The 24,022-nt window shown below is 42.7% G+C and overlaps 2 protein-coding genes across 4 annotated transcripts in view; one reads left to right on the forward strand and one right to left on the reverse strand.

Annotated features, from left to right (window-relative positions):
* The window catches only part of rps6ka1 (ribosomal protein S6 kinase a, polypeptide 1), a 55,645-nt gene extending 42,387 nt beyond the window's left edge, over positions 1-13,258 (reverse strand). Inside the window, exon 1 of one of the 2 annotated variants that reach the window (XM_071910213.2) lies at positions 13,102-13,258. In XM_071910213.2, coding sequence (XP_071766314.1) covers positions 13,102-13,239 — 138 coding nt within the window. In that variant the 5' untranslated portion in view covers positions 13,240-13,258. Of the gene's footprint in view, positions 1-5,692; positions 6,316-13,101 lie in introns of those variants that run through there. The other variant, XM_071910216.2, reaches the window with a different exon arrangement.
* The window catches only part of cnksr1 (connector enhancer of kinase suppressor of Ras 1), a 30,271-nt gene continuing 19,375 nt past the window's right edge, over positions 13,127-24,022 (forward strand). For both annotated transcript variants that reach the window (XM_071910209.2, XM_071910210.2), the window contains exons 1-4: positions 13,127-13,289; positions 14,572-14,729; positions 16,994-17,196; positions 17,653-17,737. In XM_071910209.2, coding sequence (XP_071766310.2) covers positions 13,238-13,289; positions 14,572-14,729; positions 16,994-17,196; positions 17,653-17,737 — 498 coding nt within the window. In that variant the 5' untranslated portion in view covers positions 13,127-13,237. The remainder of the gene's footprint in view (positions 13,290-14,571; positions 14,730-16,993; positions 17,197-17,652; positions 17,738-24,022) is intronic.

The raw sequence follows: 24,022 nt of genomic DNA on the forward strand, positions 1-24,022 counted from the left end.
TCTCCTCTGATGATCGATTGGTGCGTTTGGCAAGAGGATGAATTAACTTCCCTTTCTCTACTTTGATTTTCACTCTAGCAGCAACCAGCAGCTATAAACCGGATGGGGGTGTACAGCCCTAGCCATTTTTACAGACCAACAGTTCATGCTGTTGGACTTTAATCATGATTCTGAGGGAGGTAATTTAATTTGGGTGAACAATGCCAGTCATAAAAGTTGTAACAGCTATGTTCTAAGTGAGATAGCATGGGAGAAATGGAAGCAATTAAGTTGTTGAAGCACAGTTTGGAAGTCAATCGCAGATGTGTTTTAGGAGTGATTATTTCATACAAAACCAAAAGCACAAGAGATCTTTGAGGAAGTCAGTGTGGGCAGTTAAGATTTCCATTCCCCAAAAATCTGTCATCACTTCTCTCTTGCTCTCAGAAACACAAAATAGAATCTCGCCTCCCCACCCCCGTCTCTGACTGTGCACTTTCCTCCATCTCGTCTTCCCTCAGTGAGGTGTGTGTGTGTGGTTGTTTAACCTAGAACAGCAAGAAGCAAGGGTTGGAATCCTAAATGTGTGAGTGCATTTGTCTGTGAGTGTGTTTATGTGTGTGTGTGTGTGTGTGTGTGTGTGTGTGTGTGTGTGTGTGTGTGTGTGGTCAGCAACAGCTTCCCGAGGTTGCTGCTCGACACATTTCAACCTCATTAGCTCTGCATGGCTGATCCAAGTGGCCCAGTTAACTGTGTTTTCCCTCCCCTGGGCTTCCTCAATGAGAGCACAGGCATGCACACACACACACACACACACACACACACACAAACAAACAGACTCTCAAATATATATTCAAATATGTTCACCGTCAAAGACATGCATAAACAAAAGCATTTCCCAAATCACAGGGAGGGAATGATATGCATACTGCTGTGCAAATACACACACAGAAACATAAGGTGCACATGAGTTCACAACAAGAAATTTACAGGCGCCAAGCATACTGTAAACAGATTTACAGACCGGCCTATTAAACAAGCCAGAGAGCACAACTTTTAATTTCTCACAGGACCCATGTATAATTGAGTCAAAGTAGACAGTCTAGGAGCACTGATGTTGTGTGTAGCTGAAAGATTAATCTACGCTGTAACAGCATGATTAGAGCCACGCTGCCCTGTAACTAGGCAACTAAGGAACACAATAAACATACCTTTCTTGGTAGCCGTAATCATCTTCATACCTATCTAAACTTCTCGTAATTACACACACCCACAGGTGAGTACTGGCAACAGGTCACATTACTAAAGTCCTCTTTGTTTTATGGCAATAAAACAGACAATTACTGCAATTAAACTACATTATTTCTATTTATGTCTTTTGCACTATGTGCTGAAAGATTCATCTCTGACCTACAGCAAGCAAAAAGGAAGTGAGGAAAGGAGGAAAACTAAGTCGAGGAAAGACTTTTAACACCACCGACTTTGCACCATTGCCTACAGGTGGCAGTGCGAATGGACACTGCAGTCTTTGCTTCACTAGCATTACAACTTGTAACTCCAAAAGTCAAAGAGTCAAAGAGAACGAGGACTTTACACAGGGCACCTATCAAGCTCGGGGCTGTGTTATCACATGCCCCTATGCAGTCACCCAACCCCCACCCCCCATCCTCCACTCCCGTAGCTGTGCCCAGGTGCTCCACAGGTCACACCCAGATTAGCTGTAGCTAAGCCAACACACACACATACACACACACACACACAAATACACACAGAGCAAGGCATGCATGTGAACTGAACCTGTGCATGTTCTAGAGCATGCACACACACAAGTAGCTGTGTGTACACTGTTGACCACGCCTGGCTCTCAGGCTAGACAATGGCACACATTCCGTTTATTAACCCTAAACTCTCTCTCTACATGGCTGGTTGCGTAAGAACCACAAAGACTCAACTTCAATAGAACCAACTCCCTCGCTCTCTCCTTCTACCTCTAGGCTTGTACAGTCCTGCTCTGTCTTTCCTCTTCCCACCTTTCAGGAGAATAAAATTCCAATCTCATTTTTGACACATGAAGAGTCTATAGACGTGACTGTGGGAAAAACCTAGCCACTGCCTAGGGAGTCGATCGATTCATTTAAGCTGTATAACTTCATAATGTGGGACCATTTCAAGATGGCCTGAAGACAGACTAGAGCTGAACAATTAATCTGAAAAAAACAATCATGAATCAATGAATCAAAACGTTTCATCATACTCAAACTCAGTAAATTCTGCACACTGACATCTTTTTTTTTTTTTTTTTTAAATCACTTTTCTTTAAACAATTTTAAAGTTCTAAAAAATTGCTGATAAAAAAAAGTTAGATTTTTTGTCAATATCTCTCAGCCCTAGTAAAGATCTGCACCAGTGTCAGGGTGGTGGGTCACACATAGCATATCTGCAGTGGAAATCTGCAAAAACTAACAGAGTGCTAGGACTGTGAATCAGATCACATCAGATCACATTAACCCAGTAAGGCCTGTGGCTGATGCAGGTGATCATGACTCAACTGGGATGGATGAGGGATGATTTGCTGAAGTGCATTTATCCGAGATGATTCACTGAGGATTAGTTAATACACACCAGACGTGGTTTGATGATAAAAGGAGTCAATCAAACACGTATCTTTGGATGACTCCCTTTGTGCACTTCTTTGTTGTTTTTGCCTCAGCATCCAGCACAAGAGGCAGTCGATCTGATTCCCATTCATGACACCTTCTCTGGCTTCAAAACCCATGCGCGCACACACTGACTGACGAGGAAACACACTTCTCCTCAACTGGCATATTATACCACATCATTCTGTGCATGCAGGTTGGCATTTTTAGATGAGAAACTGTATAAAATAGACTTGAGAATGGTGTTTCATTGACAAAAGGTGATTTTTCTGATCATGTAGGCCAAGAATAATAAACTTCTTCTATCACGGCCTACGCTCTCTCAGCCAACGCTGTCTGTCTGTTGGTCCATCTGCCCGTATGTCTTGGCTATCTCCCTTTGCTGAGTCTCCCTTTGTCTCTCCAAAAACTGTTCACCGGCATGGTCTCCAATCTGCCTTTCTCCACTCAATCAGTCTGAGCCCTTAGCTGTCCCTCTCATGTGCCAGCAGGAACCAAAGAGCACAGCTGGCTGGTAGGTTGGTGACAGAGCTAAATGGCACAGATCCCACTCTGACTGGCACAGACTGTTGTAATCGAATTAATCACAGCTATCTCCAAGTGCGCAATCGATAATTCCTGCGTCCTTGGTAGTAGTACTCTTGGGATGACTAGAAATACATCTTTTCAGCACAGAGGCAGTGGCAGATTCATTAATGTGAGGCTTCTTTGGAATGCCATGAACAAGTTTAATGAGCAAATTTGGGTTTTGGGAATAGGGCAAACTACTTCTCACCTCATTTCCTCAACATCTTTTTCTTTGTGTTCCATCTGCTATGAAGTTTTAACTCTGTCTGATGATAGGAGTATTATTCAGAAGTAAAGGAAGAGGATCCAGGGAGAGAGAGAGAGAGAAAAAAAGGAGCCTCATTTATAATCAGGCAGATCTGGTGAGATGCATTCATTAATTGCTCTGATCTGCAAAGCCGATTGAGGACACCACGTAATGTGCATACGTGCACCGAGCTATTCATCGATGAGACACAAAACACAGAATCAGATACTTGCTTCACCTGCCTAACTAACTGGGCTAATTCACAAGAGCTCATTCTTACAGCTAGACAATCCGACAGATATCCAATTACAAGCAGGAAGAAACACAGTGAGTGATTTACTTTAAACCAGTTCAGCCTAATGTGCCACAGGTTGCTGCATAGACCCTTTGCAAGGTAAGCACATAGCCTGGGATGACGATTACATACAGGATTAACCCAGGGTGCTGCATGCCAAAAGAAAACTTGTCTCCAAAAAGTTTCTCAACCCTGCAATGTGCCGTCCATAACTGATGGGATTGCTGAGCAGGAAATTTAAAGATGCCACAGGAAAGATTTTCTCATTAACATGATCAGTGTGAAATTGACTCACTTTGATATGCTCTGATCTGCTTTGCGGTCTTTGTCATCTTATTTTTTTTTCCGTTAGGTGAGATGTCTTGATGAGCCCCTTGGAATTTCTTTGCCTCACCCGCACAGTTTGTATTTCCTCTCTCTTTCCGTTTTTATCATTTGTGTGAGCAATTTAACTAAACTAAAAGCTTCCGGCTTTTGGCTCAGTTTGGCTCCTTGGACTATTTGAAGAACAGACATGTGACAGAAATGCTGCAAAGAGGTTCAGGAGAGGGGCCATTCCCATTGTACCATTCATTATGAGTTTGAGAGTCCCTACAGTGCAAATCTGTATTATTTGAGCACAAGCACAAATAAAGATACTGCAGTAAATCACCAATATTTTAAAATTTAGTATGGATCATGCAAACAGACCCAAAATATCAATGCTATTTATGCTCTAGTGGTGGCGTGCAGTATCATTTTTGCAACCAGTCCATGGAAGAAGCATACAAAAAGTTGATGAATAATGATGATCTGTCTATGATGCAGCCTGCTACGTCAGAATAATAAGAGTGTGCTTGGTGTTTATGTGTGGAGTACAGGAAATACAACTGAGTCAGCAATCCATTTAGGATTTATAAGAAAAATAAGTAGGCTATATGAAATCTTTATTAAATTCCATGCTCAGTAATGCCACCCCTGGAATAGCATGGCCTTTATGCTATTAGTGACCATTAACTAATGACTCCCATAAGCAGACAAGAGTTTGTCCCATCTCCTATTTTGTGATGGCAGTCTAAATGCATGCCTCCGCACAGAAAGGTGAGAACACCCTGGATGATTATCAGTGAAGCATGAGACTGTACATTGCTTTGAGATCACAGATCAGTCTTGCCTCTCTAGTTTTGAGCTTTGGGAGAGAGTTGCTCATGACCTCAAGTAGCCTACAAATTAGACTGTGCTATGTGTGGATTTCTAAATTGAGCTGTATTCCCGTTTAATCTATACTTGTGGACCCAGCTAAAAAGTCTCAAATGAATGGGTAGTGATGAATCATCTCCTTACTGGTTAAGACTTGAGAAAGAAAAGCCACAAAGTAGGCTTCTACTGGAATCAGTGAACAAGGTAGACCTATGGTTTTCCTGTTGGATTCAGTAAAAAACAATTATCATTCAGTACCGTCATTATGTTTCCAAAATGTAGGTGCCTATATAGGCCTAGAATGGAAGTGGTAAACAGAGGCACTATATCTTTAGTGACAAATCTTCTGGAATGAGACCAACCTATTCATCAAGTAAGTTAAGTCAAATAAGTTACATTCAAAAATACATAGGCTACCTCATTTTTTTTAAAGTAGCCTATACTATGAATTATGAATTAGGCGATGTATTCAGTCTCTTCACCCCAGCTAGTAAACCGTAGGCTACCAGTTAATACTTTTATAGGCCGATGAAGTATTCAATTGTCCAGTACGGTCGATCAGCTCGACTTCTTCTAGAAAGCGGGGACTACTCAACACCTTAATGATTGAGGCAGGGCTTCATGCTCATCAAAACGCTGCTTTCATTAAAACAAAACGTGTTCACCTTTTCACGTTTGACTTGAACCTAAAGTAAAAAGGACCAAGCTTAATTTAATTAGATAAAGGTCACAGAACAGCATCGACATATTTCACCTCAGATGCATTACCTCCGTCTCTAGCTGCACTAGTTCCATGGTGGGCCATGGCTCCGCGATCTGTGCAAGAGGCATTTTTGCAGGATATGGAGTTTCCCCTCAGCTTCTGAAGTACGAGTTTGGTCTCCCCAGATTTCTTGGAGCCGCTCCTGTCAAATGCAGTGTACCGGGAAGCTCCTGCTCCGGTCCCAAGTCCAGGTGGAGGAGATTTACAAGCACTTTGCTGTCTGCTGAAAGAAGAAGACGCGCATGCAGGCGCAGCAAGCACGAGAGGTTTATAAACAATTGTAATCCCTTGATTTGACGTCGTCGTCGGCTGGCCACTTCAAAATATTTGTTGAAAATGGTAATCCAGCTGAAAACACCTTAAACACAAAGAAAACCCCGTCTTTCCAGGTACGCGCGTTGGCTACTCGGGTTTGACAGGAGGGAGAAGAGAGCAGTCCCGACCGGTGTGATCCACGCTCCCTTGGTAGTGCTGTGCAGGAGCCTAATGCCACCAGGAGGAATAAACCAAGAGTCCGTGCTGGCTTTGCAATCGACGACGTATCAAATCTTCCGTTTTTCTTCCCTGTGTGCTTGTGATTTGTCTCAGACAGTGAGGGGGACTCCGCTCTGTCCACCAGATCCCCAACGGTGCGATGTGCGCAAAGACCTCAGTGTGGCTCTGTAGTACGAGAAGGCACCAACCCGAGCTGCTATTGGCAGACTCCAATAGGATTTCATCCAGCCCACTTTTCTTCTTGTTCCGCCCAGCTTTGCACATGCCATCATCTGGTGGCCAGATGAACTGCAAATACGTAATGCAGATTGTACTGAATGAACGGCCTGCTTTGATGCCAGTGGTGCAGCAGGTGCACCTGAGAAAAGCAGAGCGCATCCTCTGTTCGTGATTGGCCTTCAGAGGAAAACCTGTCAATCATCCGTGACAGCAAAAGAGGGTGGAAGAGATGCGGTGGTGCTTGTAAACTGCGATCATGAATTATCATGATCACCAAAAAGATGGAATGGCAGGGCAATGCAGAGTGTGTACAGCTGGCTTTTCTTGTCTGGAGTGAAGCTGAGTGGATCTGCCTTTCCCAAACTACAGTATTTTGTTCATTTTACTGAAACCTATTTAGAGCACATTGCCTTTAGACCTGCACCACTATTACCTTTAGGTCTAAAAACAACCCTATTGTCACACACTGTTGCAAAATTACATAATTGATTACACAATACTATGCAATTGAAAGAGCAGAATAGAATAGAATAGAATAGATCGTGACCAGTGGTGTTTGATACTGTCCGGACACTACATTGATGCAACATGTTTTTCATTGACAATAGCTTTTCTAATGGTCCTTGTAATCCTCAGTGATATAATAATACGCCCATCCACCCTCAGCCCTTCTCTGCTCCATTCACTGCTGAGTGGATTTTGCTCTTGGCCAGCTTTGGTTACTATTGGCAACTAGAGAGCATCAAACCACCTCGGCGAGGATCAGATACATTTTTGATTCAAATTAAGATGAAGGCATGGCATTTCATGGAAACAAAAATGAAATCAAACGGAACAGAGCACGGAGTATCTGATGTGGTGTCTCTGTTCAGATCAGCGTGCGCTCTATCTATATGCAAAATGCTGCTAAAAGCCGTTGGCTGGCCTCTCTACTGCAGCATACTGTATGTATTCATCATGCCAACCTGTTACTAATTCAACATATGCCACTCTCTATGCGACATCTCCTCCTATCTTGTGTAATTGCATATCAAGTCCCTGACACACATAACTCACAGGCTTTTGGACTTTGTATCTAATAGTGGAATAACAGCCACGTTTGTAGCTCTTTCTGACAGTTAGCTGTTAACATGCAACACCTCGTCTGTTCACTAAAGTACAGCTATCATAGTGCAGTTATTTACTCATGTCAGAAGTGGTATCTTTAATCAATATGTCAATTTACCATGTCTATTCTCTAAATGATTTATTTCTACACACATAACATGTTCACACTGTACAAAGCACAATAGTGCGACTCTTTGCGCTCGCTCAACAACAGAATAGATGTATTTTTATGCCTGTTTGCTGGTACCTTTTCCTCCACATTTTCCACACACCAGGGCATCAGCTTCAAAGGTTAACAACCCAGCATTAGTCCAGAGAGGGAAGTCTTTGAAGGGAGAAAAAAAAAAAAGCTAAATCATGTTTTCCTTTTCCCTCCAAAGCTAATGTGTTTTCTAAGGAATCCATACCACATTACTCAGAGGGCGGTTGGAAGGTGAGATAACGCCACCTAGGGGGAGGGTTATCCATCACACTCACATTGTATGTAACGCTCAAAGTCAATGGCATCCCTGAGCTCTAATTAACCCCTCAGTTGGTCTCTGTGATGGATAAGCAGCTTCTATGGGTAACCTCATGGTACCTCATAACGCCATATTGGTCTTTGTTATTTAGTGCAGCTGCACCACAGGTCTTGTCATTCATCTTCCCTCTTCTCTTCTCTTCTCTTCTCTTCTCTTCTCTTCTCTTCTCTTCTCTTCTCTTCTCTTCCATTTTCTTCTGGCTCCCCTCTTTTCTCTTTCCTTTTCTTTTCCTCCCTCAACATCTCTCATCTTATCCCCCTCCTCTCATTTTTTCCCCCCTGTCTCCATTATGTATAGATAACTGCCACTCTCTCCTCTTCTCCCCAAGGGTGCCAGTAGATCAGATGGATGCTGAACATTTCTCACTTTTTATGGCCCCGCTGGAAGATATGATAAATTCCAGACATACAGTATGACCCTGCAGTGAAAGTGGCAGCGCAGGGTGTAATAAAAAGAGGATCGATAGGAAGAAGGAAAAATAAGAAGATCCATGTCTGAGAAGCTTGAGAATAGGGAACAGATTTAAAAGTTTTATTCTTCAAAAATCAATACGCTGTATTGATAAAGGTCGCTGGTGGCTAGGAGGAAACAGCTTCCTGTAAAAGTAGTCCTTATCTAATAGTACATTAATTGATTTATGCATTGATAGTGTCAGATATGGTATATAGCCATTCTGACTGCAGGGAAGAGTTTCCATTAAATTGCCACGTAAGAACACAGATGTTCAACTAATGGCCATATAGGGGCAACAGGGAATCTCTGCTTCCTCTCTCCTTATTATGCCGTAATGACATCATAGGCGACAGTCGTGAGTCAGAGGTGTCTCCCATCGAGGGGCAGAGACCCCAGGGACACCCCTACCCCACCGTAGGCTGGAAATGAAGGATCATGGGTAATATGACTCAGTCCAGCCCAGCCTGCCATCCATGTGCAATGGAGCAAGACTCCTCGTGATTTGTTGTTGGATTGACGCAGGAGTGAAGTGTGTGTGCATATGTGTGTTGAGGGGCTGTCAAAAACCTAGACAGGGACATAAGCTATCTAATATGTTTTGAGCTGAAACCAAAGACATGGAGGAGAGAGAGAGTGAGCAGAGTAACAGAGGAAAAAAATGAATCATGTAGTGTCCTCCTCTCTATATACACACATAGCAGTAAACAAAGCTATTAAAATGCAAATACATTCACATTCACTAGGATCATATTCACTTTAACCACGCTGTATCAAGATGCATAGAAATTGCTCTCACAATTCTCAGTGTTCAATTGTGGTGCCCACCACTACTGTAGTGCCATCAAGCAAGGCAGCAGAAATTTAACTGTTACACTATGTGTGTGTGTGCGTGTGCGTGTGTGTGTGTGTGTGTGTGTGTGTGTGTGTGTGTGTGTGTGTGTGTGTGCAAGTGCATGTGTGGCATGTCTTTGCACATGTAAATCTAGTTGACATAATCGAAAAGACAAATTACAATTACCTTGAATGAAATAGCCGGTAAAGGTCTTCATTAATCGTCTCTTTTACTCCCTTTCTTTGTCCTACCCACCCTTTGAAAGATGAATAAAGCTGTAATGCATCTAAAGTAGATTAAAATAGAGTTCATTCTTAAAGTGAAAGGTTTCGATAATCCAAGGGATTAATCTGTTGATGCAACAGAGGCAATAGAGGCGCTGGCTCCACTTAAAGACCAGAGCATCCCAGCAAGTACATACACTCACTGTAACTGACTTACAGTACTGAATATTAAATTCAACACAGACTAATGGACAGAGTTCTCCCTGTGGCAACATTTATATGTGTCACTTCAGTGCTATAGATAATACTTTGGGTGTATTAGGTTTCAAGAAGAGCACTTCCAGACCTTTGATGATAATTCCTTCTCAGTTGAGTTCAATGAGGATGTGTCTGCAGTGCAGGGATCAGTGCTCTCCTAATGGGGCTGCAGCATAGAACCAATTAATTAGCTGCTCAGTAGTGGAGCAAGGGTAATTATCCAATCTTTGTTGACTGACTCTATGGCAGGAGAAGACAGAAGCATTGTAATGATTCAAAATTCAATCTGGCTCCATGCCATGCAGAAATGACGAATAAATAGGCTACAGCATAATTGGATTGCAAACATCAGTGGAGTTATCATTTATCACAGAGACGGATAAAAGGACAGTCGGCTTGCAGATGGACTGGGAGGATAGTATTGATCAGTAGTAGAGAGAGAGGAGGAGAGAGAGAGAGAGAGAGAGAGATAGATAGAGAGAGAGAGAGAGAAAGAGAGAGAGAGAGAAAAAGACTATGGTCAGATGGTCTAACATGGTAAAATACTTACTTTACCATTGTTAGTTATTATGTACTCCTCTCCTTTGTCACCTACACTATTTCTTACAGTAATGTCAGCGACTCCTAACGCAAGACAGAGACCACTGAGTCCAAAAGCTTATGACTGTAGTAGGCTAATCGCTGTGCTGTCAAGCAGAAACAACACGTTGGGACTTGAATCTGTGTCTCAGGTATTTGGGCTGGGCAAAAAGGCAAGCCATGGTCTTGATAGTAAGGCTATTTGGAGCAAAAACAGGCCACATTAACACATCATCATGTCATTGATTTTCACTGTGAATCATGCCATTGTAAAGTACTTTCCAAGTAATTTTCCAAATCAGTAAGTACAAATGACTGGTGACAATACTTCAGATCAGATTCAGCTTGACAGCATGAGAGTATACAAAAGCACGGGGTGGTACTTGTTATAAGCTACAATTTTCCACTCAACACGTAGGCAAGAATAGGTAGGAATTTTGCAATCCAGTATGTTTCCATTATCTAAGATCAGCCTCGATTGATCAGACTATCATTGTAAACTGGACTGATGTCTTACATTCAATCTCGGTTGTGTATTTTAGAGTGCATCTTGACTCAACTGAAGCTCAGCAGTGATCCAGTCAGCATTCGTATTCATTGCCTAAACCCTCTACCAATCTTGATCTATGGACATTAGATGGTATGATAGACACAGGCCAAAATGAGGGCATGTAACACATAGTCTGTCGCTATTCTGCACAGCTTTTACACACATGCACGTGGAATACACAGGGAATACAAAAAATACGCTTCTGTCCCTGGAGGAGGACCTACGTGGGGTTTTGGGGGGAAAAAATACACTTTAAACCTATGCTTAAATAATGCAACCCATATGTCAAACCCTATCAAGCATTTGGAGGAGTTTCATGACAAACCATTCAGATTTCAAATAAATATGGTTTCTATCTGAAGCAATCTCAGATGAAGCCTTCTTCTACCAGGACAGTACCATAGGGCTAGAATTTTTAAAATGTGGCCCAACAGATCTTTCTCTAGACATTTGAAGATGTTGATATGAAGCATATACACCAAACGCATAGGGACACTGTGCCATTTAGCCTATTGACATATGAAAGTCAGACTTTTCTCCTCACCCTTTCCCTTTTCCCCTCCCTCTGTCTCTTTCTCTTGGTTGAAAGAGAAGAACAGCAGGGGGTGCCAGATATCAGAGGGCAGCTCTTTCATGGCTAACCTTTTCATCAGGGGCTGCCCTTTACTTCTGGGGGAACATTCAACATCAGATTAGTTTGGGATTGTTGTGCAGTAAATACTACAGTCCCAAAGTGCACAAGAAACACTGGTGATGATTTCCTACTGTTGATTCATTCACAGATGCTAAAATCTCTCCTTAAGGTATCAGACATAATCTAATAACCAAGAACTGAGCATAAGCAGCTTCAAAGATTTGTAAAAGTAACATTTTGATCAATTGCATGCATCACTTGGACTGTGATGTTATGTCCTGCAGTCTACTTTTAGAGCTTATGCATAATGTTTATTTTTATGCTGGTAATCATTCAACATAATAAAGACTTTGAGCCTCAGGGTCAGTGTCCATGATTGTTTCCCAGTTATTACAATATGTGCTTATGGAAAATAAATGATAATGAGGTAAGTAGAGAAGCGGACTAGACCTTTAAATCCCCCAAGAGGCCATGTAAGTCTCAATGAATAACCACAAGACACAATATAGCACATCCACAGTATCCTCATAACAATTCTGTATGTTCTGTGGATTCTACTGTTCTCTTGATAAATATATCATGCACATATTATATATACCAAGCAAAATAAACTGTGTAGTTATGTAATATGTATAAATTATGTATGAATGAATTACTCAGGTATAAAGTTATGCAGCATGTTATGTAATTGTTGATACTGTGAATAATTTAGCAAGCAACTCACACTGCAAATGTTTACATGAATCTCATTGCACATTCATTAAAAATTGATAAAGCAAAGGAAAGAGTTTTTCACAAGGGGGCCCGCAAGTCAACTCAGTTCAATTAATTTAAATAGGAAACATTTCCTTCCCAGTCCCAAGAGAGGAGACTCACCAGTGGACTTGACAAAGAGGATTAGACCTGCTGATCTTAAGTAAGAACTGTTATTTTTCCACTTACAGCGTCTATCTTAAGTGTTGTGATAATCAATCCGTGAAAGTAAACACTGAAACCTTAGTACCATTCACACAGCCCCAAGTGTGTGTATGTGTGTGTGTGTGTGTGTGTGTGTGTGTGTGTGTGTGTGTGTGTGTGTGTGTGTGTGTGTTGTAGGGGGTGGGAGGGGTGGGAATCACTGTATAGGGACTTATAGTGGATCTGTGGTACTCAATAGTGAATTTATGAGTGACCTAATCGTACTTAATAGCATTTTTTTTTTTTTTATTTCCTATGGCATCATTTTAATATCTTTGTAATAGGCCACTCATATTCCTATAACTATACGGATACAAAGTATGGTATCATATAGCAGCCTACCCCTCTAAAATGTGTTATTTATTTGCTAGATTTTTTCGCGTAAGGATGACGTTGTAAACCTGCTTGAAAGTAAACTTTGAGGGAAGTTGTGCTACAGTAGCAGCACCACACACACACACACACACACACACACACACCATTCCTCCAGGTATGAGCAGGGCGGAGGAGGGTCTGTCTTCCCGCTCGAGCCTGACAGCTCCGCACCATTGGCGGACAGCAGGGGACGCTTACCTGTAGGCCTACCTGTAAGGGGGAGTGCCGTTCGTCATCGTCGGGCTCCAAATCAGGATCAACTTTTCCTTCTTCCAGCGATCCGGAGAAGTAGAAGTCGGCGAGGACGCCTTGGATCTGAATAAGCGACTGCAGCAGGACTCCGAGCATGGAGCCTATAACGTCGTGGAGCGAGGAGAGAGTCAGCGAATGGCTCCAAGGTGAGGACCATTGCGGGGTTTTCTTTTTCTTTTTTTTAAGCCTTGATCGCCTCACAGGTATTCTGGCTCGGACAGCAAGTCGCAAATAGAAGCGCCACACAAATCCTCTTGGAAGGGAAAGGTGGAGGTGGAATGAGGAAGTGGCCTGTGCTGAGAGAGAGAGCCACAACAGTCTTATTCGGTTCAGTGTCAACAGGCGAGCCAAACTCTTTATAAATACACTGCAGTTTGTTTTCCACTCGCAGGGCATGTTGAGTTAGAGTGGGAGTCAAGTTGTGATTTCTGTGCAGATATAATGACTTATAGCCTGTTGTTTGCCCAGAGCTGTCATGTATCAGCGAGTAGAGACTAGCCCACCTGCCTTATAAACTGCCCACTAACTGCACTTACTGTAAAGTGCGTGGATTAATAGTTTCTCATGCAGTTATGGGGGGAAATCTATTAGGTTATAGGCCTTATAGACTGTTAATAGGCGAGCTATTTCATGTAATGGCACATTATCAAATCTATTATTATGAAGGGGTTTTCACTAGTTACTAAGTCATTACTTACACTACCAGTCAAAAGTTTGGACGCACGCATTTTTCTTTATTTTTACAATTTTTTAAAAATTTAGAATAATAATAAAGACATCAAATCTATGAAATAACACAAAGGGAATTATGCAGTGACCCAAAAAAGTGTACCAAAACTATCTTATATTTTAGATAATTTGGAAAGGCTTTGGAAAGAAATTCATACATAGGCATCAACTTCACTATTTATATTTGTCTAAAAAACATATTTCAAGCATTTAAGCATAAGCCTTTAGATCAAAATGGCTTTAAGATAATGAAAAACATAGTACATTCAATCAGGTATGTCCAAACTTTTGACTGGTAGTGTGACTGCTTTATTACCTACTTCAAAGATGTCATGTTCATCGAAAATATGAATGCAATTAATTTTATTATTTTCTGAGTCATATATAAGTCAATATAACCAACTAGTGTCATATAGGCACGCTTTTTTTGTTTCCATACCTACCTGCAGAACATGCAGCAGACCAGAAGCCCCTTTGCAGTCTTTCTCTACTGCTTCAGTCAGGAGGATGTCAGCAGCCCCACTGATCTCATGCCTCTGTCCATGCTCACACTGCATGCCTGTGCCTGTATATGCATGTGACTTTCTGTCTGTTCATTCACATGTGGTGTATCTGTGTGTACCTGTGTGCATGCATGTGTGTATGTGTCCCTGTCTGTGTGTGTGTGTGTGCGTGCGTGTGTGTGCTTTCTCTGGCCAGGCCTGGACGCCCCCCTGCAGCAGTACCCGTTCTCGGAGTGGCAGCTGTCGGGTCTGGAGCTGCTCCAGTTGTCCTCTCAGGATCTGGAAAGGCTGGGAATCAATAAGATCGGACACCAGGAACTCATACTGGAGGCTGTGGAGAAACTCTGCTCTCTGGTGAGGGAGGGTGTGTGTGTGTGTGTGTGTGTCTGTGTACGTGGGTGTATGGCTTGTGTGTTGGGGAGGGAATGCGTAACTATGGGGGTCTTTTGGATATTTCCTGAACAGTCATCTTGTTGTCTTACTGCGCTGTTGTCTATGTTCTGATACTCGAACACAGAGAGCTATTTTTGCCAGCCATCACTCTGTTTTGTTCATTTTCTTGTGACCCTGCTCTTGTTTGCGTAGCCGAACCAGCGGCTGTCGGACTGTCTGGGGCAGATCCAGCCAACATACACAACAGCGGCTCTTGTTGCCATACAAGTCCTGCTTCATTCACTGCACTCACATCCATTAGCAGCATGCGGCATAAGTTTGAGTGTTACGTTTTTGTGTTATTTCAGATTGCCCCCAGTCCAGCACATCATAATAATATAGCTATTTTAGTTTTCCGACGAGGACTAGTCACGCTTCAACTGCAACCAAAGCAGATTTAGAGTCAATACAAAAGCTTGCGCCTAATACTCTACATGCAAATTTTTGGGGAAAGTTTGTAGTCGGGGGCTACAAAGCACTTCCGCCTCCCTTTTGATTCTCTCTCCCGTTTTTTTTTCCCGCTGCCTAATTAGTTTCCCTCCCTGCGCACTCCTCCTTTTCTCCCTCTCTTTCTCTTTCACATTCTCTCCATCCTTTCAGTGTGGAGAGGGAGTCTTAGAACTGTTACGTAAACAGTGGAGATGCTCGTGTGTGTGCATGTGTGTGTGTGTGTGTGTGTGTGTGTGTGGCAGTCGGTTCCCAGAATGGCCTTTGTTTCCAGGGGAGGACTAATTGAGTGGGACGGTGCCCAGGCAAGGTTCCAGCTCGGGTGGCGTAACGGCCAATGAACATCAGGCCATGGCTAAGGCTGCTTAAACTGCTTGTTGTCCAACTGTTGAAATAACTGCAATACTGATTGAAATAGTCATTACAACTCATTAGCATTAGCAGCAGTTTAACCCAAAGTCTGAATGAATGAGCGTGGTATAGCTTGTGAGCAAAGTCTTTCTGCAGTTAAAGCTGAACATAAGCGCATTGGTGGGAAATACGTTTCACAAAAGACAAGATTTACCATAAGAACCCACATGGAGATTTATAGTTTCAATTTTTGCAGTACAGAGTGTATGTGTGTGTGCATGTGTGTGTATCTGTCTCTCTCTCTCTCCTCCTTCCTCTCTCTGTGTGCATTCACATCATCAGACACTGACATGGAAGAGACCACACTCTTTCAAGTACATGGTCACTTAATTAACGCCCACATTGTTGAAATGTCCATGAAAAATTCATGACCACTTGTTGACGGACGATTGTTCAGTCTGGTTGATGTGTAACTACCAGCCGCGAACAGACCAAGCCTCTTGACCAGTGATGAGTGGGTCAGGACAACAAGTTGCTCCCTCTGCAGTGTCTGTGAAGGGTCACGTCTCACACAACTCAGCAGAGAAGTGTGATGACAGGCTAATGAAAGAGACACGAGAAACTCTTTTGTCTCTCTGTAGTCCTGAGAAGGGGCTTTTATGTTATTTGAGCATTTATTTTAGCACTCACTACTTTTACTACTAGGTTTGATGTGCCAGCACTGATAGTATTCATATTGTCACCATAGATCATGACAAGAAAATAAGTATATCTTTGTTTAAGGCTGTTAAAAACAGCTATTGGCAATGTACCTTGAAATTCTGGGTCTATTTTGTTGTTTAGTGGTGTCATTGTCTTATTCCCATGGATAAAAGGCCAAACATAGACGACACGTTCAGGTATTTATATGGAGTTTACTAGCAGGACATTTTTCAGCTATCTAAAACATCAACAATAGACCAGAATGCAATGCAGCCACAAGGCACGTTGTGTTTTGTGTAAGAGGCGCGACTTTCACTTTTTCTCAACCGGAAAAACTGGCTCTTTTACTCTTTTTATGCAATCCCTCCTGCTATCACTATCGCTATGGCTCTCTCCAAACTCACCGCTGAAATGCAACAACTGCAGGCACATTCTCTGGGTGCTGTCCAAAGGCACTGTGGGAAATGTAGGAAATCACGACCTGAAGTAAAAATAGACGAGACAGGTTGAAGGAAAGTGGGTACAACAAAAAAGTTCATTACAACACTTCATCACAAAATAACTCCTGGAATGTATTGAACATCACAGACTGATTATATGTAACAATGTAGGAGTGTATGAGGGGGGGATTTCCTTTAACCCATTCTGACTGCATGTGTGTGTGTGTGTGTGTGTGCGCACTCCAGACGTACGGTATGGGCGGTGAGAACCTGCGCGGCCTGACAGAGAAGCTGCGTGCCGTCGCTCACACCCTCCAGATGGGCATCCAGGGCCGCTGGCGCATCAACACCTACGACGGGCAGAGCGCCACCAGGCTGCCGGCCAGCATACTGCAGGTGGTGGTGGAGCTCATCACCCCCGCCAAAGGACTCTTCTCTCTGCTCAACAGGTTTGTAAAGAGGGAGTTATCTAATCGTTACATATGCAGCACTCGAATTTCTATTTTATTCAGCAGTGACAGTATTTTTAGAAAATGTTCTGTACTGCATCTTTTCGTTTTTGTTGGTGCAAAATCACAGCCATGTTTACAGCATTAAAAGGCTGTAAGATATTTGTTTAAAGAGAATGCCTGTATGTTGAAATCATTTAGAGGTGTAGCCTTCATTGTGAGTGTTTCGGTGTACACACTGGCACACTGTGTTTATTTGTTGTCCCTTGTTAAAAATACTGATACCTATCTGCTCTTTAAAGGCCTGTGTCTGTCTTTGTCTGCTCTTTCATTCTTTCTTTGTGTGACTCTGTAGCAACATTTTTGTCTTTTGTCCTGCTAATTACCAATGCAAAATGAAACCGTTGTACTTGCTTGTATACAGTCTCTCATGCAGTATAATCCATGTCTATCCAGGTATCAGTTTTTCCAGCTTAGTGGATACACCGCCAGCAAGAGCATAATCAGCTACTGTCGGGAGCTGGGAGCAATTATACACAAGGTTGGTCTATTCATGAGTTTGTCATCAATGCATAAAACTCTCAAGTGGCTTGAGAATACTGTTATAACCTGAATCATACAACTCTGTCCACCTGTTGTTTTCATCTGAGTCTTTATCAGTCTTTTCATTAATCCAGTCAAACAACAGTGTGAGGGCTGCCTTCCACAATGAAAGATGTATATATAATGTCTCTCTTTGGTGCAAAATTTTAATGGCTGTTGTGGATATCTGCTTTCTAGTAAAAAAGGTAGTCAGAATAGCCTTGCGCATTTCTCTACATGTCAAAATTTGATGTGTTTTTATCTTAAGAGGAACAAACATGAGCGACGCATGCTTCTATAGTGGTATAAATTTCAAAAGAGGAACCGCAACCTGTTGTTTGATCAACTGTTGCTTTTTTTAATCAACCCCTAAAATGCAGCCAGCAAAACAGAGCCACAAACACACTCCCTGTTCCTCAGCTCCTCCTTGGGTATTGCATTCTTTATCTTGACATTCCTGGCATATTTTTGAGGTGGTTGTACCTTGAAGAAGCTTAGGACCAACTGATTGCCAGAGAGGTGAGTTCTGGGTATTCTGGTTGCGTTTACTCTTTTATGGCTCTATGAAATGCTCCTCGGAAGAAATGGGAGGGGAATGAGTATTCGTAGTTGGGGGAATGTTAGGTGGGAGAGAACTGTTCATAAGTAACAGGGACAGGCCTGGATACGTTGCAGTGCCTAGGGGGGAGGGCAGAGAGGGGAAGGGAGGGAGAGAGAGGGAGGAGATTGAGAGAGGGACTGCTGGCTACACTGGAACTCTTACATGACTTTTGACTCCTAGGAGAGTGAGTGGCTGAACACACAGCAGACAGCGAGAGACAGAGAGAGAGAGACAGAGAGAGAGAGGGAGAGAGAGAGAGAGAGGAGAGTCCACTAAGTCTGAAACTACATTATGCTGACATTATAGTGACAGATTAATTAGCCACACAGACAGACAGAAAGGCAAGGGGGGAAGAAGACAGAGAGACAGGGAAGAGAGATACGGTGACAGAGATAGCCAGAGAATTAGAGATAATTACAGCGAGAGACAGAGATAGTGAGAGGTGCGGAGAGGCTGTGGGAGTGAGGGAGGACACTCAGTATTTAGAGAGGTGTTTATATATAGTCCTCTATAGCCAGCTCTGGACACTTGCCTGGCACGACAGCTACAGCACTCACCTCTTTGATTGGATAATTCTCCACAAGGTGATGTTTCTTTTGCTACTTAACCTCTGTTTCACTTTGCCTGACTGCTTAAGATGGGAAAACAATGGGGACTCTGGTGTTTTTTGCATGTTAGTTAATCATCTACATCCTACAGTTGCATATCCTTTGCAGGAGAGTGTTGACATCAATTAAAATACTCTTTGATATCTATTTGTTATCGGGGATAATCATATTGGAGGTAATTAGAGCATCGCTGCAGGTCTAGACTAATCACCTCAGGTTAGTCTGAGCCAGATGCAATTTCACATGCTCAGCCGTTCACATGAGTTAGATAATATGAACAAGTCTACTTTACTGTGAGAAATAAGGTTAGCGGTTGCCTACAGTCACAGTAACATAATTCTTATGGACTTGCAGCTTGGAGGGCCAGAGGGGAAGGAAGGAAGTATGGATATAAGAGTGTGATGGAGCTTGTGGAGGAACAATGACTCTGATAGGATGTTGATGTTTTCACCGCGGCTCTACGAAGTGATTCAGATTTGTTTTCAGTCACTGGCTGTCCCGTAGAGAGGGAGGCCAGACTGAGCAGTGATTAGCGAGCTGAAGCTTCATCACTGCGTCGGAGCGGAGTGTTTTGACGCTGGACCTTCTCAGAGGTTGATCAGCGTTTAGTAATTACTGGCTATTGTTTACCCAGTTCCTGTTTTTTGGACTCAGTGTGTGTGTGTGTGTGTGCTTGTGTGTGTATGTGTTTCACACTATTTTGAGCCGTGATTATTGTCCTTGTAGGATTTGTTTTGTGCAGAGAGCATTCAGTGAGTGTTGAGCTGAGGGTTCGGTGAAATTTATCTTTGGCGGATAAATCAGTAAGGGCCACCTGCCACACTGGCTGGTAACTTTTTGAGACAGAAACAATTGAATACCTCAGTTGTCTTTGCATGTTCTCAAACTTTGTTGCACTTCATGATGAATTCCAAACTTCATAAGTGAGCGAGCAAATTTATAGTAACTGATTCCATACAGAACATAGCATTGAAAATGGGTAGGGGACATATTTCTATAGAAAATGTATATTAATTTTTTGCCCGTTAAAAAATGTCTTGGCCGGTAATGTTTTGGTACAGTTTTAGTGCAGCAGCCCTTGGCAGGTGGGCCAGAAAGTTAATTTCGGACACTGGTTGAGCTGAAACAGCGCTTATATAAGGCAACCCTCACACCTGTTTAATGGACAAGAGAAAATGGGGATCCTCATCAGGTGGGTTGGACCTCCGTCCATCCAACTGTCAGCATGGCATTATCAGCCAGCAGGCATGGCCTATCTGGAAGAACACACTCATTCACACACACGTCTAACAATATACAACTGAGGCACAGTGCGTAAGCTCATGTGTGTGTCCTTATACCGTAGCGTTCACGTCAGTAGCATGGCATTTATACAGAATCATGCGCTACTACTGACGCATGCACACATACACACCCACACACACACACACACACATACACACACGCAGGGTTGGCTAATAATTGAATATTATCGGTTATCATCTTTGAACATAATCAAATTGTGATGAAATAATGATATCAAGTTGTTGTGATACACAATTCTGTTGTCTAAAGTAATGATAAAAAGCAAATTAAAATCTCTCACGAAATGAGATCTAAAAGAAATTAGGGAATATTATTTGAAAATTACAGAGTTTCATCATACTACTATGTAACACCATGCAATTCAATGTGCACAACAATTTGATTATTTAACAAGTGATTTATGTTGACAGATATCATTATATATCAATATCGGCATCATTTCTTAGAATTTTTTAATATTAATTTTGTTCATATCGCCCAGGCCCACACACACGCATGCAGACACTCCGTGTGTGTGCTCAGATATGGCTGCATGCTCTCATTAAGGTAGCCCCTGGCTAGCTGGAGGTAGTCTCATTTCCCCTGTGAGGTTGTTTTAACACTCTGCTAGTCATCCTGTCGGGGGCTACAGCTTCATCATGACGTCTGTTTCTGGAGAACTGGTTCCACAGTAGCTAGACCACATCTCCCGGGGTTACTCATGCCGAAGAAAGGACTCTTATTTCCTGTTTGTGTGCATGTGTGTGTGTGTGTGTGTGTGTGTGGTTTTCTCTCACACCTCGAGGGCGATGGAGGTCAGTAGTCAGCTGGTGTTGTTGGGATCTCACACTGGAGTTGTCAGTCTGACTTTCACGGTAGCTTTAAGCACAAGTTCAGTCCGCTTTGAACCAGCAGAGTCACAGCAAGCAAAGTCCAAGAGAGACACACAGAGAGAGTGAGAGAGTGACAGAGAGAGATAGGGGGCTCTGTGAACTGTGAATCTGGATATGAAAGTAAGAATGAGTTTGGAGGCGTCCCACTAAGGTATGTGAGTTAAACTGCAAATGCTACTTTGGAAACTAGAAAGGGAAGCTTTGCTTTTGTTGGTTGTCAGGCTAAAACTAACTGTGGATAGGTGTCTGACTGACTTTTTGTGAGTGTGTGTATATGTGTGTTTGTGAATGATAAGCGATGATCTTTGCATGGTTTAACAGCACGACATGATTCAAACACACACACATACACACACACACACACAGCATATCATCGCTGTTGGGTGAAAACCTCGCAACTCAAATTTTGGTGATTTTCATGTTTTAACTTCATTTGAAACAATTCTGCGACCTCTTTGGGTTTCTGAAAGCTTTTCAAAACCCATTGGATAAACTCCAAATGGATGCTAGTCAAGCTAAAAGCAAGGCTGTTTATCTTCCTGAAAGGTGACATTTTGGAGATGCAAGGTTTTCATCTGACAGTGACAATGTGATAAGAGAGCACAGAAATTAAAAAAAATGCGGTGTCTTGTCTGCTGTTTGAGGAAAGATCAACATGCACTCTGATCTGCAGCTATTACTTCTTCAAAGTGCAGGATGGAGGAAATGATAAGAGACGCTTGAATATAGTCAGGAGAGAATGTCAAGTCTTTCTGTTGCTCCCTCATGCAGAGGTGTGTGTGTGCGTGCATATGCGTGTATCTCTGTGTGTGTGCACGTGTGTCAGGAGAAGACTGTACTTGAAAAGGAGTGCTGCACATTAACAAAAGCCATCACCTATTGGCTAGCAGTCAGCACAGTGTGAAGCAGAGAAGACAGGAGAAGAAAGTGGAAGAGGAGTGGGAAAGGTCAAGGCAGGAGGAAGAGGAGGTGGAAAGGGGAAGGGGCAGTGAGATTTCGAAAGATGAGGAGCAGGTGTAAAGAGATAGGTATGTCTCCCGGTCTTTTTATAGCAAGCGTGTGACCTGCTGGCTAACAGGAACATGCTGGTTCAAGTATGTAAACAAACAGGCACATCGGGGCAGAACATGATGAGGCTTGACTTGCAACATCAGGCTGTTGATCTTATTTTTACTATATTGTGTGTTGCATATTGAGGCAACTTACATGTTCTTGATAATGCTACAATGTAACAGTGATATTATATGGATATAATAACACTACGATCATGCCTTATTCATATAAACAACAGAAAGAAAAGAATTCATGAATGCCTGTGCAACTCTGCGTGTGTGCTATTTTTCTGCATGTTCCACCCACGTAACAGCTTGTGTTTGTTTCCTAGACAACTATAGAGAGAACAGCTTTCAGGCACAGAACACTGCTGTAAAGTTAGCTCACCACCAGATCATGCCACACACCATGCTACCCAACGCAACGCAACGCAACGCAACGCAACGCAACGCAACGCAACGCAACACTGTGTTTAAGATTTACACTGGATTTTGGTGCATGATAACAATAGTGATGACACCATTGATCATCTCCAGTTAACAAATCTGTCGTCATTCAACTCAAAAGATGGCAGGCTTCCTTTTTGAATTTCTATTGATGAACAATAAGGTAGCCATAATCTCATCGCATGGGATTGTCTACGACTTATTGAATGTCTACAGCTGTGGCTAAACTGTAACTAGCTACTGTAAAATGTGTAGTCTAAAGACGGTCACTGTTGATGTTGAATGCAACCTGGGACTCTCAGCTAAAAATAGGCAAATCTCAACAGTAACTGCACTGTTTACATGTGACAATTATCAAATCTTGTGTTTCAAAACCTGAGGGTTCTTGGCTCTCTCAAAAACAGTGGCAGTTGTTGCCGAGTTAAGTGTTTTAGCTAATATCTTAGTGAGTGAAATGAATAGAAAGGCGTCGAAGTGGAGCATGAGCTTGCTGGAGGCTGATGGGGGCTGAGTATGCCTGTCCCACAGCTCCTGGCCTCGTCTCTCATCTGTTTTCTCCTCTCCTCTCCTCTCCTCTCCTCTCCTCTCCTCTCATCCTTTTCCTCCTCCTCCTGTCCTCATGTGACTCTTCCTCAAAAGTGAAACACTGTGTTGTCACATGGCAGTCCCATTTAACTACTGTGAAGGCATCATCTGCTCCATGGCACGCACATCTGTGTTTGTGTGTGTGTGTGTGTGTGTGTGTGTGCTTGTGCTTGTGTATGAATATAACTTTGTAATTGTATTTGTACTTCTGAATGTGTATTGATGCGGAAGGGTAGCAGCAGTTTTTTTAATGTGTAGTACGGCATGTATTTTTGTTTCATACATCTGTAATTGTGTTTTGATGCCGAAATAGGGAGTAATGAGTTTGTGAAGTCACAGAAAGTGATTATCTGTGTGTGTGTGTGTGTGTGTGTGTGTGTGTGTGAGAACACGTGCATGGTGTGTTTAACTTGACAGAGTCTGTCTGTCTGTGCAAGTCATCCTCGTTGAGGAAGCAGCAGTGAGAAGTGTGGGTTTGCTCTCCACACCCTCCTGGCATGACAGTGGTTTCAGGGCAGAAGTGTACCTGTCGCCCACCTGACACACATGCATGTGTCATTTCCTGTCGTGTGGGCTCTAAAGGGCTTGGCATAACTAAAAGACAATGCAGAACTAGGCTGTATTGCTGTGGGGAAGCCTCCTTTACTGTGACGTGGCTCTAAATACAACAGAAAGCCCTGGTTTGGATACGCTGTATTTTTTTTTTGCTCTTGTCTAAAAAGCAAGAGTGAGATGCTGGAAAGAAGGAGGTGTTACTAGTGCTGGAGGCAGAAG

The sequence above is a fragment of the Centroberyx gerrardi genome, chromosome 17, assembly GCF_048128805.1.
Source record: "Centroberyx gerrardi isolate f3 chromosome 17, fCenGer3.hap1.cur.20231027, whole genome shotgun sequence".
In the NCBI taxonomy this organism is placed as follows: Eukaryota; Metazoa; Chordata; class Actinopteri; order Beryciformes; family Berycidae; genus Centroberyx; species Centroberyx gerrardi.